The sequence below is a fragment of the Plectropomus leopardus genome, chromosome 19 (assembly GCF_008729295.1).
Source record: "Plectropomus leopardus isolate mb chromosome 19, YSFRI_Pleo_2.0, whole genome shotgun sequence".
Taxonomy (NCBI): Eukaryota; Metazoa; Chordata; class Actinopteri; order Perciformes; family Serranidae; genus Plectropomus; species Plectropomus leopardus.
This window is the reverse complement of record NC_056481.1, coordinates 1,055,138-1,074,531: the sequence shown is the minus strand read 5'-3', so window position 1 is coordinate 1,074,531 and position 19,394 is coordinate 1,055,138. Positions and strand designations below refer to the sequence as shown.

At 42.0% G+C, this 19,394-nt stretch overlaps 1 protein-coding gene across 1 annotated transcript in view; it reads right to left on the bottom strand.

Annotated features, from left to right (window-relative positions):
* The window catches only part of LOC121958466 (glutamate receptor ionotropic, delta-1-like), a 539,890-nt gene that overhangs the window by 13,131 nt on the left and 507,365 nt on the right, over positions 1-19,394 (bottom strand). The window contains 4 exon segments of the mRNA XM_042507403.1: positions 3,824-3,990; positions 6,905-6,967; positions 6,969-7,101; positions 18,205-18,343. Of these exon segments, the coding sequence (XP_042363337.1) occupies positions 3,824-3,990; positions 6,905-6,967; positions 6,969-7,101; positions 18,205-18,343 (502 nt within the window).

Below are 19,394 nucleotides of genomic sequence, written 5' to 3'. Positions count from 1 at the left end.
CAGTGAAGCCCAGACTTCCCTCTCCCCGGCCACTTCGTCCAGCTCTTTCCGGGGGACCCCGAGGTGTTCCCAGGCCAGCTGTGAGACATAGTCTGTCCAGCGTGTCCTGGGTCTTCCCCGGGGTCTTCTACTGTTGGGACGTGCCCTGAACACCTCACCAGGGAGGTGTCCTAATTAGATGCCCGAGCCACCTCATCTGGCTCTTCTCAATGCGGAGGAGCAGCGGCTCTACTCCGAGCTCCTCCCAGATGACCGAGCTTCTCACCCTATCTCTAAGGGAGAGCCCAGCCACCCTACGGAGGAAACTCATTTCGGCCGCTTGTACCCGCGATCCTGTTCTTTCGGTCACTACCCAAAGCTCGTAACCATAGGTGAGGGTAGGAACGAAGATCGACCAGTAAATCGAGAGCTTTGCCTTTCGGCTCAGCTCCCTCTTCACCAAGACAGACCGGTGCAGAGTCCGCATTACTGCAGACGCTGCACCGATCCGCCTGTTGATCTCCCGCTCCATCCTTCCCTCACTCGTGAACAAGACCCCGAGGTACTTAAACTCCTCCACTTGGGGCACGACTTTGTCCCTGATCCCGTGGGGGCACTCCCTCAGAACCATGGCCTCGGATTTGGAGGTGTTGATTGTTTTCCCAGCCACTTCACACTCGGCTGCGACCCGATCCAGTGAGAGCTGAGGGTCATGGCCTGATGAAGCCAACAGGACCACATCATCTGCAAAAAGTAGCGACCCAATCCTGAGGTCACCAAACCGGACCCCCTCAACACCCTGGCTGCGCCTGGAAATTCTGTCCATAAAAGTTATGAACAGAATCGGCGACAAAGGGCAGCCCTGGCGGAGTCCAACCCTCACCGGAAACGAGTTCGACTTACTGCCTGCACTGTGGACCAAGCTCCGGCACCGGTCATACAGAGAACGGACAGCCCGTATTAGGGGGTCCGAAACCCCATATTCCCGGAGAACCCCCCACAGGACTCCTGGAGGGACACGGTCAAATGCCTTCTCCAAGTCCACAAAGCACATGTGGACTGGTTGGGCAAACTCCCACGCACCCTCAAGGACCACTGCCAAGGGTACAGAGCTGGTCCACAGTTCCACGACCGGGGCGAAAACTGCATTGCTCCTCCTGAATCCGGGGTTCGACTATCTGGCGGACTCTCCTCTCTAGTACCCCCGAATAGACCTTACCAGGGAGGCTGAGGAGTGTGATCCCCCTGTAGTTGGAACACACCCTCCGGTCCCCCTTCTTAAAAAGAGGGACCACTACCCCAGTCTGCCAGTTCAAGGGCACTGCCCCCAATGTCCACGCATTGTTGCAGAGTCATGTCAGCCACGACAGCCCCACAACATCCAGGGCCTTGAGGAACTCCAGGCAGACCTCGTCCACCCCCTGGGCCCTGCCACCAAGGAGCTTTTTGACCACCTCGGCAACCTCAGCCCCAGAGATAGAGGAGCCCACCCCCGAGTCCCCAGGCCCTGCTTCCTCACCGGAAGGCATGTCGGTGGGATTGAGGAGGTCTTCGAAGTATTCCTTCCACCAATCCACAACGTCCTGAGTCAAGGTCAGCAGCGCCCCATCCCCACCATACACAGTGTTGACAGAGCACTGCTTCCCCCTCCTGAGATGCCGGATGGTGGTCCAGAACCTCTTTGAAGCCGTCTGGAAGTCATTTTCCATGGTCTCACCAAACTCCTCCCACGCCTGGGTTTTTGCCTCGGCGACCGCCGCCGATGCATTCCGCTCGGCCTGTCGGTACCTGTCTGCTGCCTCCGGAGTCCCACAGGCCAAGAAGGCCAGATAGAACTCCTTCTTCAGCTTGACGGCACCCCTTACCGCCGGTGTCCACCAGCGGGTTCGGGTGTTGCCGCCCCGACAGGCACCGACCACCTTACGGCCACAGCAGCAATGGACGCACGGAACATGGCCCACTCGGGACCCGGGACATGGTCGAAGCTCTCTCGGAGGTGAAGCTCTTTCTGACGGGAGACTCTGCCAGACGTTCCCAGCAGACCCTCACAATGCGTTTGGGTCTGCCAGGTCTGACCGGCGTCCTCCCCCACCATCGGAGCCAACTCACCACCAGGTGGTGATCGGTTGACAGCTCCGCCCCTCTCTTCACCCGAGTGTCCAAGACATACGGCCGCAAGTCCAACGATATGACTACAAAGTCGATCATTGAACTGCGGCCTAGGGTGTCCTGATGCCAAGTGCGCATATGGACACCCTTATGCTTGAGCATGGTGTTCGTAATGGACAATCTGTGGTGAGCACAGAAGTCCAATAACAAAACACCACTCGGGTTCAGATTGGGGGGGCCATTCTTCCCGATCACGCCCCTCCAGGTCTCACTGTCGCTGCCAACGTAAGCGTTGAAGTCCCCCAGCAGAACGAGGGAGTCCCCAGAAGGAGCACTCTCCAGCACCCCCTCTAAGGACTCCAAAAAGGGTAGATACTCTGAACTGTTTGGACCATAGGCACAAACAACAGTCAGGATCCGTCCCCCAACCTGAAGGCGGAGGGAGTCTACCCTCTCATTCACCGGGGTAAACTCCAATGTACAGGCCCCTCCCCCTAAACATTAACTGTGAAAAAAAAACCTTTTGACTGAACCACAAAGCAAGTTTGTAGAGTTTTATCGGCACCAACACTGCGCACATTTAAAATTGAATTAAATGAAATTAGATTAAAATTAATTAAATTAAATACAACACTTAGAGTTTGTGATTCGGGTTGGGGTGTTTAATCAACGCAATTGATTACAGAAATATGTCTTTTTGCCAAATGTGCAGCCGCATGTCGCTACTTCCTGTATCAATTCATTATTATTTTTTTTACATATATATTTTCTAACATAATTATTTATTATTTTACTTTGTACTGTTATCCTTTCTTTTACCTCTTATTTACAATATAGGTATTCACATATTTATTTTTCATTATTACCTTTATCGTTTTATTCATGTATTTACTTTGTTGCTTATCTTTTCCTTTTTTATTTATTTTAATCTTTCTATTTTTAGGTTTTATTTTGTCTCTGATGATTCTTCACTAATGGTAGCGTTTACTCACTTCCTGGTTTAAATGAGTATTATTGTTGTTATTGTTTTTATTCGCATTTTGGTCTGATTGAATGAAGCACTTTGTGTTACAGTTTGTATGAAAAATAAAATCTGATTGATTGATTGAATGAAAGCAAAAGAACGAGAATGAGCTGCAGCTGCAAAACTTCGCTACGCTTTTTCTGGCGGTAAAAGTGCGGTAAATGGACATGAAAACATCCTGCAGCACTTTGTCAACATCACTGTTTATTTTTGTTCCCATCATATCGAGATATAAATCCAGATGATCAACATGCCGACACGTTTCTCTCAGTAGTCGTTACTTTAAATCTATTTTCCTGAACGTTGTTGTTTGGCGATTTAACTGACGTGCACGAGTGAAAAAACGACTTTAAGTTATTAGACGCCGCTGTAAGTAAGTACGTTTTTAAGTTTAGCTGCATGAGTACCTAGCCTGAGTCTAATTTAATGACGTTGCCATGGTGACACCTTTTATTGAAATACCGCCAAAATATTCGGGATTGCTCAGAGTCTGTTTTGTGAATATTTCTGCTATATTTTGTTTGCGTTTGCACATTTCCTACGAGACTTATGGCTGATTATGTCGCACCTAAGAGAAGTTATCAACCAGATCATCAGCTGTTTCTCCATCTGTCATAAAGCCTTTCAGCTTCAAATTAAACGTGTTATTAACTGGAGGTAAAACGTGGCGTTTTCGCTCCCGCCCCCCTGCTGAACGCGGGCGTCACTTACTTTTGAGAGAAGAGGTCTCTGTAGGGGCTGCCGTGCTGCATGGCGATGCCGTAGCCTTTGCTGCTCATGCTGTTCCCCGACACGGTGATGGTGCAGTCGTCGTCCGTCAGGGCGGCGTACTCCAGCACCGCCATGTCCCACAGGAAGGCATAGGGACTCTTCTTTGCCTGAGGGAAACACGATGACATCAGTTTGTTTACAAGTTTGTTTTTGTTCATTTTTCAGACTCTCTGACCGTAAAATCACCTCAGCAGGTTTTCATCAAGTTTCTATGTTTAAAACCGGCCAATCAGCTTTAATTATAGTCTCTGCTGACGGGAATCAAACCAGCATCTCGAAGAAGCTTATTCAACTAATATTCAAAGAGGTCTAGTTCCAAAAAAAAAAAAAAAACCTCTCTTCCTCTCCGAGCAAAATGAAATTCGAGCCCACATTTCAGGAGAAATAACAAGAATCACGTTAAAGATTGGAAGTAAAAAGTTAATTATTTTCTACTCTCCTTACTTTGGAGCACTTCGTATCTTCTCACTTTCCCGAAAAAAACTCTCCCGCGGTTCTGTGTAGCAAACATGAACAATCGATTTGATTGGTTCGTTGGACACGATAAACGCTCACCGTGTTAACTGGTGGCGCCGGTTGAAAAAGAAAAAAGAATTTATTTTTTGAATTTGTATAGTTATTTTTTGGTTGTATGGTTAAAAGCTCAGGACAGACATTTATTTATCCCACTAAAAAATAAACAAACAAAACATTTTAAAAAGATTTTCCACCGAGTTGTGGACAGTCAGAGGTTTCGCCTGTCACATTCAGCCATCTTAGTTTTTGGATCAAAAATGTTGATAACTTGGTAAAAGTGTCTTTTTATCAGACACAGTTCGAAGATAACTGTGGGGCATGTTTGGTATTTGGAGCGTCTCCGCTGTGTGAGGAGGAGGTGACAGAAAGCGGCGGCGGCGGGTGGAAAGCGAGTGGAAGAGGATGTGGGTTTTCAGCGTGTCAGCAGAGCGGCTGCAGGAACATCTGCTTTCACTTCAACCTGCTCGCTGTCTCTGCTAATTGTATCCACGCTCTGAGTGTACACTCCCCTCTCTCCTCCCTCCCTCTGTGGGAGCAGAGAGGCTTCAGTCTCCGGATCCTTTCACGCTGTTACAACCTAATTACCACGTCACGTCTCTGACTGCACGAAGCAGCGGCGGCTTCGGGACGCTCTCAGAGTCTGAGGCTGTTTCTTCTCTCTCCAGGTGACTCTGGGAGGAAGAGCTGTGCAGTGTTTGAGCAGAAGCTGAGCTTTATGATGACACGCTGGGCTGCTGAGAGCGCGGCGGCGTTCAGCAGGTTGTTATGAATCAAAGGAGGACACAGAAACACAAAGGAGACGAACATGTGGTGATCTGCACCGCTGGAACACAACCTCCAGAATGAGTCAATGACAACGTTCCTATACGTCAGAAACGGTGCTTCCCTGATTTTTTTCTGCGTGCCGCTTGTGGTCGTCAGCAGAGTTAGAAAATGTTTTTTTGATAATTATATTGACTTCATGCCTCCTGTTCAGTTTCAGTGTCTTTATCTGTCACAGAGATGAGAAAATACTAAAATATCTGTTTTACACAAACTCTCCGGCTTCTGTTTCAAAATAAAAGTCCTCTGATGACAGAATTCCATCAACTGTTGACATAAGGCATTTTATTGTGAAGCTTTTGCAGGACCGTGTTGTCGACTACGCAGGAGCTGCTCGACTTCAGAAACGAGCAGAGTTTGTGTTTGTAAATGTGGAAATACAGAACTCATAGCAGCAGGCAGCCCTGCAGGAGCGTCACAGCCACGGCGCTGTCAGAGTGAACACCGTCAGCGTCAAACGTGCTGCAGCTCGGCGAGGTTGCCATCACGCATTGCTCACGCATACAGTGTAATCCAGATATGTTCTTGATATCAGACAAGTGCTGAACGTCATCTAAGGTTTCGGCGAAACGTTTAAGATGGACGTTTTTGTATGCTGCTTGTTTCTGCACCGGTTCATTCACACGTCCCCGTCCCCACCAGTGTCTCTGGAGTCCTCGCTCATCACAGCAGCTGCTTTTACAAAGACGTTCAGCCTCAGATGTTGCAGCTAAGTCAGTGTTTAGCAGCTTCAGGCGGCATCTTTGCAGCTCGTCTTCCTCTGCAGACTGTTGTTGGTGATAAAGACGCAGAAACAGTCGAAGTGTCCTCAGTTTAACTGTGGGGACGTGAGTGGGAGGACCGGGGGGCAGCCGAGCAGCTCGGGATTGGAAAAGCACTCGGCAATAGCGATAAAAGTGTATGTGTGTGTTTGTGTGTGTGTGTGTGTGTGTGTGTGTGTGTGTGTGTGTGTGTGTGTGTGTGTATTTGGGGTAGTGTGAGGAGAAAATCGTCAAAAACATAGTAGGGGGGTGTTTATCATGCAAATGGCTGAATAATGGATGCGCTCAGAGCTGATTTGTCTCCGACGCTAATTTGTCATCGGCTTTTTTAGAGATCTATGAGCATAATAATGTACAGCAGACACACACACACACACACACACACACACACACACACACACACACACACACACACACACACACACACTGCGACACCGCCTTACTAATTACTGTATTGTGCAACTGCTGTTGCAATTAAGTAATGGGTAAACAGAGGAGTGTCTTTGTATGTTTGCCTGCTGTGAATAAAACAGGAGTGTGTGTGTGTGTGTTTTAATGATACTACAGCTCTGTGTGTGTGTGTCTGTGTGTGTGTGTGTGTGTGTGTGTGAGAAATCAGAGTAAATCACAGCCGGGGAAAACACGGCTCTCCTTCACACTTCAGATGATCACATTCTTCTGACTGATCGGCGGCTCGTTCGTTCACAAAAGTCACGATTAAAATGTGATTCAGAGACTTAATAAGGAGCTGAAATTACTCGTCAAAATATAATTAATATGTGTGTGTGTGCGTGTGTGTATGCAGTCATGTATTTTTTCTTTACAACATCTTTGTTTGTGTACTTATTGTATTTTTTATATAAGATAAGAATTATACAAAACACACACACACACACACACACACACACACACGGTGTCTCACCTTGCGTATGCCCTCAGACGGGCTGGACACGGAGTAGTCCATGCCGTTGTTCTTGCTGACGGTCCCTCCACAGCTCTGCATACGTGCTGTCCTGCTCCAGAGGGTTGGTGCCTTTGTTCCTGAAGTAGTCGTAGACCGCCGAGTCCCTCACCGTGCCGTAGTCAACGTCGATCTGCCGCGCCAAGTCCTGGAAGGACCTGGAGGACACGAGAGAGGAGCTGTTGTCTTTTACTGTGTCCACCTCACTCAGTCATTAGTGTGAGGAGATAAACTGACTGAAAGCTGCTGTTAAAATGTGATTGATGCATGTGTCCTAAATGTAGTCCAGATTGTGTATTTGAGTGTAATCAGTGAATTTGCAGCTCAGCTCCTACAATAAGTCTAAAATACACTGTGGAAACTAAATAGTTACATTCAGACTGTTCAGGTCCAAAAATGCTCCATTGAAACCCATTCAAACTGACATTTTTGATCCCACAGCCATCAGAGCAGAAAAACAGGACTTGTATTATTTCTGGGTGTCATTCTGGGCTTTTGACTCTGAATTTGTCATTTTGACTATTTTCCACCTGATGAGGTCATTTTGACCATATTTGGCATATGGAGGAAATACATGCTATTTCCACTAGGTGACCTGTCACAGTCAATGTAGCTGCTGATCAAAATCAAATAAAAAAAATAAATCTTTGCATTTAATATGTCGAAAATTATTTTTTGTGTGTGCGTTTTTTTTTTATCTGAAAAACATAGAGACAAAATCATGACAAAAACTGAAAATAAATGAATATTTGATATTTATGATTAGGATGGATGCTGGTTACAAAATAAACTCAGTAGAAAATCATATTAATGTATAATAATTTTTTATAAAGCCCATTTTTTGTGTGCAGTGATAGGAGTGTGTGTAATTTTAAAGTGGGTCCTATGACACTGTTTAGTTGTATTTTCTGTTAGTTGTATCCTCATAATTTATAGGTGCAGTAGCCTTTTCACTCAATTTCTTGTATCTAAAGTGATATTTTTTTTTTATCGTATGTTAAGGTTTTCATGCTAAAAATGTGTCATATGTAACCACAGGATGCTTTTTTTAAAAACTTTAACTTGTAGCAAACTGTAAAAATAATCACGTGTCTCTTCTTGGAGTATTATTTTAAAGACTAGAAGCCCGTGGACACCGGAGAGGTGGGAGAGCAGTTTTAATCAACGACACCCTTGAGACCGACAGATTAGTTTGTGAAGCTGCCTCGAGACGTTTAAACAAACACAGAGCGGTTTTTTTTTTAATAAGAAAAAGAAAGAACAACAGCAGCAGAAATCCATCAAAACAAACACCGGGAACTGTATTGATTTTCTAATAAACAAAAGTAAAGATGAGACACAAACAAAAAAGGATTGTTTGATGCTCACTTCTCAAAATCCACAGTGAATTTTAAAACTTTTATATGTAGAAAATAATAATCATGTTCTAAATTAACTAACAATAATTTGCAGAAACAGCTTGAATGAACTGCAGGGAGCAGCTGTCACACATCAGGAATTATGTCGATTATTGTGCTGCTTAACAGTATCTGACCGTAATAAACGTGTATAAAATATAAAGTACAAGATTCTGGAGACAGACTGTAAACGCCTGCAGACACACAGATGAAGTAAGGTAGAATTAAAACTAATGTATTATTGGTCCGCATCTTGAGTTTAACCCTTTGAAACCTGAGCAAATTGGCTTGATTTTTTTTTCAGAAACATCAAGATGAAAGTTACAAGTTAAAATTTAGCACAAAAAAAGAAAAGAGAGGGAGAGGAAAATGTTCAAAACAAAAATCATTTTTCAGGTCATTTTTTTTTTTCCTAATTTCGTGCAGTTTTGGGACTTTTCTTGCCAAGTTGCTCATTGCCTTTTTTTTTGCCGGTTTGCTCAGGTTTCAGCAGTTTAAATGTAATCCTTTAAACTCAGAGCAAGTTAGTGTGATTTCTTTCAAATATAACTTAACAACACATGGCCTAAAAAGCTGCTTATTATTAGTAAAAAGTTAGAAGAAAAAATTGCCTGAATTTAAGCAAAAAAGTAAAAAAAAAAAACGACAAGAAAATGTCTTGAAAAATGTGCAGAAAAATAAAAAATATATGTATGATAGTTTTTTTGATGATTTTCTGATCTTTCTCTTTCTTCCCCCTTTTTTTAAAAAAACCAAATGTTCAGAGCATTTTCTTTGTTAACTTTTACTGACTTCTTGCAATTTGTGACTTTTTTTTTGCAAAGTTTTCCTTGTTTTTGAGGGTTAAATAGCTTATAAAGGGCATCTGAACGCAGCACCAGGAAACTGGTGACCAACTAGGTCTCATCACTGGGAGCTCCGGTTCTAACTGGAGGTTCCGGTTCTAACTGGAGGTTCCGGTTCTAACTGGAGGTTCCGGTTCTAACTGGAGGTTCCGGTTCTAACTGGAGATTCCGGTTCTAACTGGAGGTTCTGGTTCACCGGGGACAAGGAAATCATTTTAAATTTGGAGGCAGAGACACATGAAACACGTCCCGTCGTCTGTGGCTGAACTCTTCATTTAAGTTCAGCGTTTAGCGGATCACTCATATGGTGTTTTGTTGTGTTGAAATTGGATTTCCTCTTAATGTTCGTATTAATTTCAGAGAGTGTGTTTTTTCGTGCACGTGGAAGTGAATGAACACGGGCTGCTGGCAGGGCGGCGCCAACTCAGACGTTAATAACGGAGAAGTTTTAATGAGATAATTGCGTCGCTGGTGGAGGTTAGAGATGAAGTCTAATTGGATTTTGCAGCGTGGATGTATGGAATATAATACGAGGTGTATGTGTATGTGTGTGTGTGTGTGTGTGTGTGTGTGTGTGTGTGTGTGTGTGTGTGCCTCCGGGGCGACTGTATAACTCAACATCATCATTCAATAAACATTAAAGGCTGGCAATTTATTTTTCTGGAATTAACTTCCCATTCATCTTTTATCAGAGTCGGTTTTCAATTTTTTTTCTTTTCTTTTTCTTTTTATTTAATTAATCTTGGTTTAATTAATTTTATCTGTATTTCTGTGCATCAGTTCTGTTTGATTCTCTATAGCAAAACCTCAATAAAAGTATTATATTCATCCGCCACAGATCTACGAGCTTGAAACAAACTACAACATCAGGCTTGTCTGTATAAAAAAAATTTACACGGAAATTTCTAAAATCTGATTTTGTGGACTCGTGTGAATGCTTGCACAACTGTCTGAAACATTCACGTTTCAGAAAAATATTCGGTTTCAGCGATTTATGCACAAAATAAATGTTTGTCCACTGAAATCCTCCCAAAGCTAGCGTTCGATCAAAATGGAAAAAAAAAATCTTAGCAACTCGGTTTCTCTAAACGAAACTAGCGAAAGCAAAAAAGATACATTTTTAGTAATTAATTAATTTATTTTTTACCAGTTGTTAATGTTTCTATTATATATTATTAAAGATTGATTCACTTATTTAATTTGGGCAAAATGAACAGAAATGGAGGCATTACAGTTACAACGCTATAATCACCGTGATGATGATGATGATGATGATGATGATGATGATGATGATGATGATGATTCAGTGCATCTCTACATGTTGTTGATTTTTTTTTAGTGCTGCTATTTTTCATTCAAACAAAAACAAAAGAGTAGTGGGGGGGAACTAGACAAACAGAATGTTTTCTAAATGACATAGATTCTTATTTTATTTATTTATTTTTTTAATTTAATTTAATTTGGTTTAGTTTAGTTTAGTTTAGTTTAGTTTAGCTTTTATTTTATTTTATCTTACATTGCGTGGTGTGTACTGTGTTGCATTGTGGTTTCTGTATGTTGTTTTTTTTTTTCTATTTGATGCATTTATTGAGTTTTTAAAACTTGGCTGCAACCAAATTTCCTCAAGAGGACAATAAATTCAACTTGAACTTCTATGACTAAATCCCCCCAAAAAAGTATTAATTTAAAATAAAAAGTTGTGGGCGAAATCAAGCTAAAAACCATAAATAAACCAAATTAAAATAAAAGAAAAAAAGATGCCTTAAAATAAATATTTATTATTATACTCATTATTATAATGTACAGTCATATCTGGTTTGCTGCGAATTATTGTTCATCCTCTCAACAGTGTGGTGCAACTGAAGCAAACTCTCTGCAGGTTTCTTTTTCCAAAAATAATGTTTAGTTTTCACCTTTCCAAACACTCCCCTCCACCCACAATCCCTTGTGTTTTTAGGATCATTGTTTGTAGCTGATCTGGTGAAATAAAGTTTATTAAACTGCAGCTCATCGTGAACAAAACGTTGCCGTATATAATAAATATAAACCTATTTTACTGGGTTTCGGGTCTCCGATTTCATATCTCTTAAATTTGTTTCTGTATATATAAACGTGGGTATGTCTTTATTTTCCCATCATACTCTCATTCCTCCCACCTGTTTCTATTCTGCTCTCTCGCTGCATGAGATATGTTTTTTAGGTATTTTTCAGGTCTGCTGTTATTTGGAGGCACTTGAGATCAAATAATGTTGTTTCAGATGAACTGAGCGAAAAGAGGAAACACTAGAGTCTGAAAAGCATCCAGTCGCACAAAAACGCTGACGGAAAGTGGAGCTCTCCAAAAAAAATTGTTTCTGAGTACAGCCCTTCAGTGAGGGTTTTTTTTTTATTTTTTATATTTACATCTTCAGATGTCACACACACACACACACGCACACGCACGCGCGCGCGCGCACACACACACACACACAAACACACACACACACACGCACACACACACACACACACACGCACACACACACACACGCGCGCACACAGACTGAACTGAACTCTTCTTCTGATCTGAACCTTTAAATCAGGTCTGAATTTTTCCTGCTGATGATATTCATGCCGACAGTCTGATGTGACTGTTAGAATATATATAATATATATATTTTAGATACTATCAGAGAAAAAAAGCATCTGAAAGAGGACAGACGCACTTTAACTGATGCTGATCAGAAACTTTACAAACAATAAGAAAAGGAGGCCAGGAGCCGGTCACAGCAGCCCCAAACATCTTCCAAGATTTTAGGAAATTTCCTGGATTTCACGACACTGTATCGGACTTTAGGACTTTTCTAGATTTAAGCACATTTCTATGATTTTTGGATATGACTTTAATCTGTTTTGTAGGTTTGTTTTATGACTTTTCTAGGACTTTGGGACATTTATAGGATATTAGGACATTTCTCAGATTGTCGGATGCTTCTAGGTAGACCGATAATTTCAAGCTTCTTATGGCCGATAAGGTACAGTTAACTGAAAAATGAGCGCACCGGTGGCGAGTGACAGCGAGCGGACATTCGGAGACACCGACGGTGAATGAGAGCAGAGCGGACATTCGGAGACACCGACGGTGAATGAGAGCAGAGCGGACATGGCTGAAATGCGTTCTATCGACATTCTATGGACTAAATCTCATATTTCAATTAAAGAAAAGTTAGATCCTGATTGATATCATTATTGTTTTATCACTCAGCCCTACTTCTAGGATTCAAGAACATTTCTAGGATTTTAGTGCATTTATAGGATCTTTGGACATCTCTCAGATCTTAGTTTCTAGGATTTCAGGATATTTGTATGATTTTGGGACTTTTTATAGGACTTCAGGACTTTTCTAGAACTTAAGGATTTTAGGATGCTTCAGGGAATTTAGTACATCTAAGAATTTAGGACATTTCCCAGATTTCAGGACACTTCTAGGATTTCAGGACATTTCTTGGATTTTAGCTCGTTTACCAGATTTTAGGAAATTTCTAGGATTCTAAGACGTTTCTCAGATTTTAGGACATTAGGGTATTAGCTAAGGCCTCTGTTGGGAAAATAATTGGAGGGCCACCTGCCACTCTATCGGGGGCCAGATTTTGCCCGCGGGCCGTCAGTTGGGTATCACTGACATACATCCTGCAGCATGTGTCAGTCTGATCCTCTGCTGTGTAACAGATGGATCTCATGACTCATAAAAACCTTCAGTTTGTGATAAAGACATTCGCAGTGTTTGGGAAGACGGACAGTTTCCATTCTTGTGTGTGATGGACTGTTGTGTTGATGACGGGCTGCACAGACGCAGGGAGAGATGGGAGTCAGTCAGAGGGAAGAGGAGGCCTTAAAGAAGTCCACCTCGTATGCAAATCTCCACTTGAGCATTCATTGACGGTTTTATAAATGCCCAGTCTTGTACTTAGCATTTACTCGCTGCCACGCTCTCGAATGAATCGCCCTTCACAGAGTAACAGAGCACCGGGGATTTGCTGATGAAAATGTCAGCTTGGATTTGATTCTCGGAGGAGCGGAGAGAGACAGAGGAGGACGGGGGAGGCTGTAGTGTCCCCTCTGATGGGAAATGAGAGGTAACATTATTTATTCATACACAAGATAAATGGGCAAAAACAAGATGATGCACCTGAGCTGTGTCGAGTGTGTGCTCGTGCATTCAGGCATCACTTTTCTACTCAGGAGGAGACACATTTAAAGAGATGACTGTGCATTTATCAGCCGGTTCGAGCTGTGAGAGCAGAAGTCCTGACTTTTAACAAAGTGGAAAGAAACAGCAGGACTCAAAAACAGGAAAAACATGACTTCTACTGCCCGAACTCGCCGAGGCTTTAGGACCTGATGTAAAACCTTTCTGTCTACCCTGTAGAGAGATCTGTGCATGACAGAAAACTAAAACAGTCTCAATTCCTTATGTAAGTCTTGAAAACTTGAAAAAAATGTCCGTGGAGTAAAAATATTTCAAGCTAAATAAAAATCAACTTCTTGAAAGAACATTTCTATTAATGTACCCACAGTCATGTGCAGACCTCAGACCTATATGTTCGTGCAGACTTGAGAACGTTAACGGTGTGCACCATTTCGCTACGTGACAACAACGAAGGTTTTAAACTGTGGAGAAAGAATTAAAAAATAGCATTTTATTTCTGTCACTCGAGCTGTAATTCCACCTTCGACAACGTGTGGGTTTCGAAGGCAGAGCGGACAGCGGAGTTTTCTTCGTAGGATCTCTAAAAGGAGGGAGACAGTTTTCACATATAGAAGTAAAGTAAATGTGAGTTGGAACAGCACTTTTTTTATCCGGTGCAAAATTCAAAGTTCTTGTCTAAGATTTTCTTTGTAGTTTCATATAACATATCAGATACATATATACATATATACATATCAGACTTTAACTAAAGTAAACTTTTACTAAAGTCATTTACTGGTAAGAAATCTGAACTTTTACTCAAGTGTGGCTGTAAGTTACATGTGAGGCGTTACATGATATGTTAAATTACGATACAATACGCTACGATATGATATATGATATGATACGATACGATGTAATGCGATACGATATGATGCGATACAATATGATGCTGTACGACACAACGCTGTACGATACGACGCTGTACGATAAGATATGATACAGTGCTGTACGTTGCGATATGATACGATGCTGTACGATACTATATGATACAATACGATACAACACGATACAATACGATACAATACGATACGGTATTAGATTAGATTAGATAAAATAAGATTATATACATAGTAAAATACAAAAAAAAAAACAGGCAGAGATGTGTTCACACTGCTGTCAGACACTCCAAACATGAATGAGAACAAACAGAAAGATTGAATCTGGGATAAATCTGAACTGAGCGTTACACCCTGTGATGTGAACGTCCTCCAAACTCCTCACAGAAAACCAAATCTTTGCTTCTTCTGCTCACCGCTGGAGCAGAAACTCCACAAACATACATGAAAAGAAAACAGAAAACAAGCGATTTTGTCTCATTTTTGTTGTTGTGTTGTCCTCCTGTGTGAAATTTGTGCCCACAGTTTTTGGTTCAGTCCTGGCAGGCGACGCCTTTAAAGCCCTGAATCTGCCCTCAGCGATGTTTACAGACGATGTCGGAGCTGAAATATTAACACAAAAGCTCCGATCAGACGCTGGGTATCTGTCAGGACGTGGGATCGGCCTTAGAGGCCCGCGAATCTCGGTCTGGACTGTTAATAGAGCTGTTGGGTCTTTGAACATGAAATCTGAGCCGAGCTCGGTGTAATCCAGCGGGCCCACACACACACAGGGAGGCAACGAAGCTGAATCCGAGATAAAAAGATGCTTCACACTTTGATGTTCTCCCACTCTTTGGGGTTTTTTAGGGGTGAAACAAAAAAGGGGAAAAATAAAATGCTTCTTTTGATCGTTTGCCTGTAACGCCGGCCGGGAGGCCAAAGCTCATCACAACCGTTGACACCACTTAAACCTCGACACCCACACGAGTGTGATGAATACACACTTTACATAACCACAAAGCTGGATATTTAGGGATGAATAAGAGTGTCAAACATGAGGAAGTGAAGATCTCAATCTGTCAATTTTTTAATTTTATTTAATTTTACTTTTAACCAACACCTCCTCAGTCCATTAGAAACAGTTACGTAACATCAGTAAAAAATGTTTTTAATTATTATTTTTTTTATTAATTATGGATATTTCATATAATTAATACAAAACAACGTCTCAGACCAAATGATACTATGAACAATTTACCCAAACAGTGAGCACAAAAACTGAAGGAAGTTTAAGTTAAAAAAAAGCTATTTAGCTGTTTGTTTTTTTTAGCAGATTATTTCCCGATAATTTAGCATCAAAGAGGAGTTTGCTGATTTTTTTAGGAAATTTTCACACAATTATCTCATTCTGTTTTTTTAACTCGTAACAATCATATATATATAATAAGCTTTTTTTTTTGACAAATTTATATTTTATTTTTCTAACACGTGGTCATTGTTTTACAGCCTTTGTAAAGGCTCTGTGAATATAATTTGTGTTCAGGTTGTATTTTAAGAAAGTAATCTGAATTTTAATAAGGTTGTTAAGTGTTTTATGGGACTCTTAGTTAGCATAGTGAACGTGGACTAACGTTATTTTATAATTTTTTCATTATATTTCCCATCTGTTCTTCAAAATATATCCAAAAAACATTTGCATTTTTAACAGCTGGGGTTACGAGTTATTTCTGAGTTCAAATCAAAGCAAGAAAGGCCGAAAAACTAAATGCAGCAGCTGTAAATTGTTGATCTAAGTTAATGGTGTGGTTCGCTCAGGTGGTCATTGAGGTCAAAATCCAGCAAAGAGCTTAAACTGAACATCTGCGGTCAGAAAGTTCATCTGCAGTAAATGTTCGCTTTTAATTTATGAATAAAATGTCAAGAAGCAGTCTTTTCTGATTAATTTGATCTCTCTGAATCAGCCTGTGCTTCCTAAACAAGGACTCATTCTGTTCATTAATGCAAACAGACGGACGATGGACGAGGCTGCAGGCAGATTATAAATATTTTTATCCAAAACTTTTCTTGATTTCCAGGTTGATGCCTGATGAAATTACAGCTTTTATTTCTGTAAAACACAGGTCATTCCTGGAGCTGAGTGTTTATAACTGCGAGTCTGGAACATTAAATTACAGTCCATCTGATGGACTCGGGTTCAGCCGGTTCACTGTGATTAACGCTGCTGATTGGACATTCGTGTGGCGTTTATTCTCTGCTGGACGAGGTTGTGGCGGTCAGAGTGAAGCTCAGGGAGAAAAGGTAACACACAGGTTTGCGTCCGAGCACAGAGACTCTATAACAGTTTACTTTAAATGTGCTCAATCTTTTTATAACTCAAACTGGAGGAAACATTTGTTGGGGACTATTTTTAGAGGCGGATGAATCTACATTTAGTACTCGAGAGAATATTTGTAAAGTTGTTGTAAAAACTACAACATTTCAGAGAAAACGAAACAAAATTTTCCCCAAACACGTCAACATTTCCCAAAAAACATCTCACAAAACAAAAAAAACAAGTGCTTTGGGAAATGTTTTGTTATAGGAAATGCAGTATTGTAGGAAATGTTAATTTGTTTTCTGAAATGTTTTTTTTTTCAGAAAAGTTTTTTAAAACGCATTGTTTTGGGAAACGTTATTTTGTTTTCTGAAATGTTTTGTTCTGGGAAATTTTGCTCTGTTTTGGGGACTGTTACTTTGTTCTCTCAGATGTTTGTTTTGGGAAACATGTTTTCTGAAATGTTGGAGTGTTTTAGGAAATATTATTTTGTTTTCTGAAAGGTTTTTTTGGGGGGATATGTTGTTCTCTTTTGGAAAATGTCACGTTTTCTGAAATATTGTAGTGTTTTGACCATTGGGGCCAATTTATATTTGGGACTATTGCAAACACGTTTCATTCTCCACAGAAATTGTTACATCTTGTAAATTCCACTAAATTTAATAACTTTTAATCAGGTTAAAACCAGAATCTATGAATCTGAGCATGAAATGCAAATCATGTTTAAACTCTCGACCTTTTTCCAAAACAGAAAACTTTCCCTTCTTTCTGCGAGCATCTGCAGAGCTGCAGAAAACACGACAGCTTCCCACCGAGGCGGCGTTAAGGTCAGCGTGCTCTCGCTAACAACAGGAGGGTTAAATGTGAGACAGACTGGGAGTTCAGACCACAGACGGCTGCTTTTTCACATGCATTAAATACTTGAACTCAGAAACAGCGGTGTCACTTTCTTTATGGAGAAATATTCAAGCTGAGGGCTTTTTTAGCTCAACGGTCCTCCCTCTAAATTTATAACTGCATCAGCTCAACTTCTTCTACTTCACCCGGCGCTCGTGGGTTTCTGTTACCGATGATTTGCAGCTTTTTCTCTCGAGGTGATTTGAGAGGATCAATCTTTTTTAGGTGCCTCCTGTAGATTACGAATCTGCGAGAAAGTGCTGAGTTTGAACGAGAAATTAACAGCGTGCTGCTGAGGAGCGGCCGCCATGATGTCAGTCATCTCGCTGGGAGGGACGCTTAGAGGACAGGTCATCGCTCAGAGCGGCTTCATGAGGACAGAGGACAGCTGCCATGTTCTCCGCTAATGAACCGCCACAGAGACTGATCAGGTTTTACAGCCGCGAAACGACCTGATTTCTCCACAGGATCAATAATAAGTATCAGCTCCTCCCTGAGGATCGGCTGCACGCTGTGTGAAGTCTCTGAAACCTGAACATCATAAACTGTACTGGACTCGACTCTCATTAGACCTCCGAGCTCAGACTGTGACCCCAGAGGTCATAAAGACGCAATCGACTTCCTTCAGAGGAGCTGATGAAGACGGAGCTGCAGAGACGCTCACGGATTATTTACTGCTCAGCAGCCGTGTGTGTGCGTGTGCGTGTGTGTGTGTGTGTGTGTGTGTGTGTGTGTGTGTGTGTGTGTGTGCGTGAACCGTACCGTATAGCGTGGTCCATGCGTGACACGGTGAGGTACGCTGCCAGGTTGGCGGTGTACGATGAACACACGATGAGCGTGAAAAGCCACCAGCTGCCCATGACGATCCTCAGAGCCACAGAGCCGACCACGCCGTCCCCACCTGCACGCACACACACACATCATTATTTAAACTCTCACAGCAGTTTTGATTCCAGCTCCTGATCACAGTCAGTGGACACATGCCACGGGGATCAAACCTGTGACCTCTCAGTTACAGGTCGCTCCCGGTCGCCAGGCGTCCACCTGTCGCCCGATTCAAACAGCAGGTGAGAGCGGCGCTTTATCACAGCGAGCAGAGCGGCTGCACGGCTGCATCTAATCACAACCCGTTAGGCCTAAATGGTTTCCCAGGCAACCTGCCAGACCATAATAGATGCAGCTGGGTGCCTCTGCTGGGAAACTGTGTGTGTGTGTGTGTGTGTGTGTGTGTGTGTGTGTGTGTGTGTGTGTGTGTGTGTGTGTGTGCGTGCGGACGAGGGCACACATGTTTCACTGTTGGTGTGTTCTTGTTCCTCCATCTTTGTGAGGACACAGCAGAGTTTTAGACCTTGAAAGTGAGGACACTTTTAAAAAGGGAGGACATTTTTAAAAAGGGAGGACATTTTTAAAAAGGGAGGACATTTTTAAAAATGGAGGACTTTTTTTTAACAAAGAGAGGACATTGGTGGAAACTAAGGACATTTTTGAAAAATGAGAACAGTTTTATTAGAAAAAGGACATTTTTGGAAATCAAGACCGACGCGAGGATAATTTCTGCCGAACATTTCTTATCAGTCACAGTCCACTTGTCTTTGTCACCTGCTGTCTTTTTTTCGATAGATGTGTCCACCAATCTGCTGATGGCTGTGAGATGTCCACCGGGAGGACATTTCAGATGGTCTAAAGACAATAGATGTTCTAAAAACAAATACAGATACACACACACACACACACACACACACACACATATGTATATACTATATATAGGACATTTTTAAAAAGGGAGGACAAGTTCTATTGCTAGAATTTAGTTGTCTGTCATTGTTTTGGAACTATCTGAGGTACTTTTGTAGTCTTTTTGTGTTTCTTTTGGGGGTTTTTTGGCACTTAGTTGCCTTTTGTTTGTCTTTGTGTGTCTCTTTGTGGTTTCTTTGTGTCTCTTTGTGGGGGGC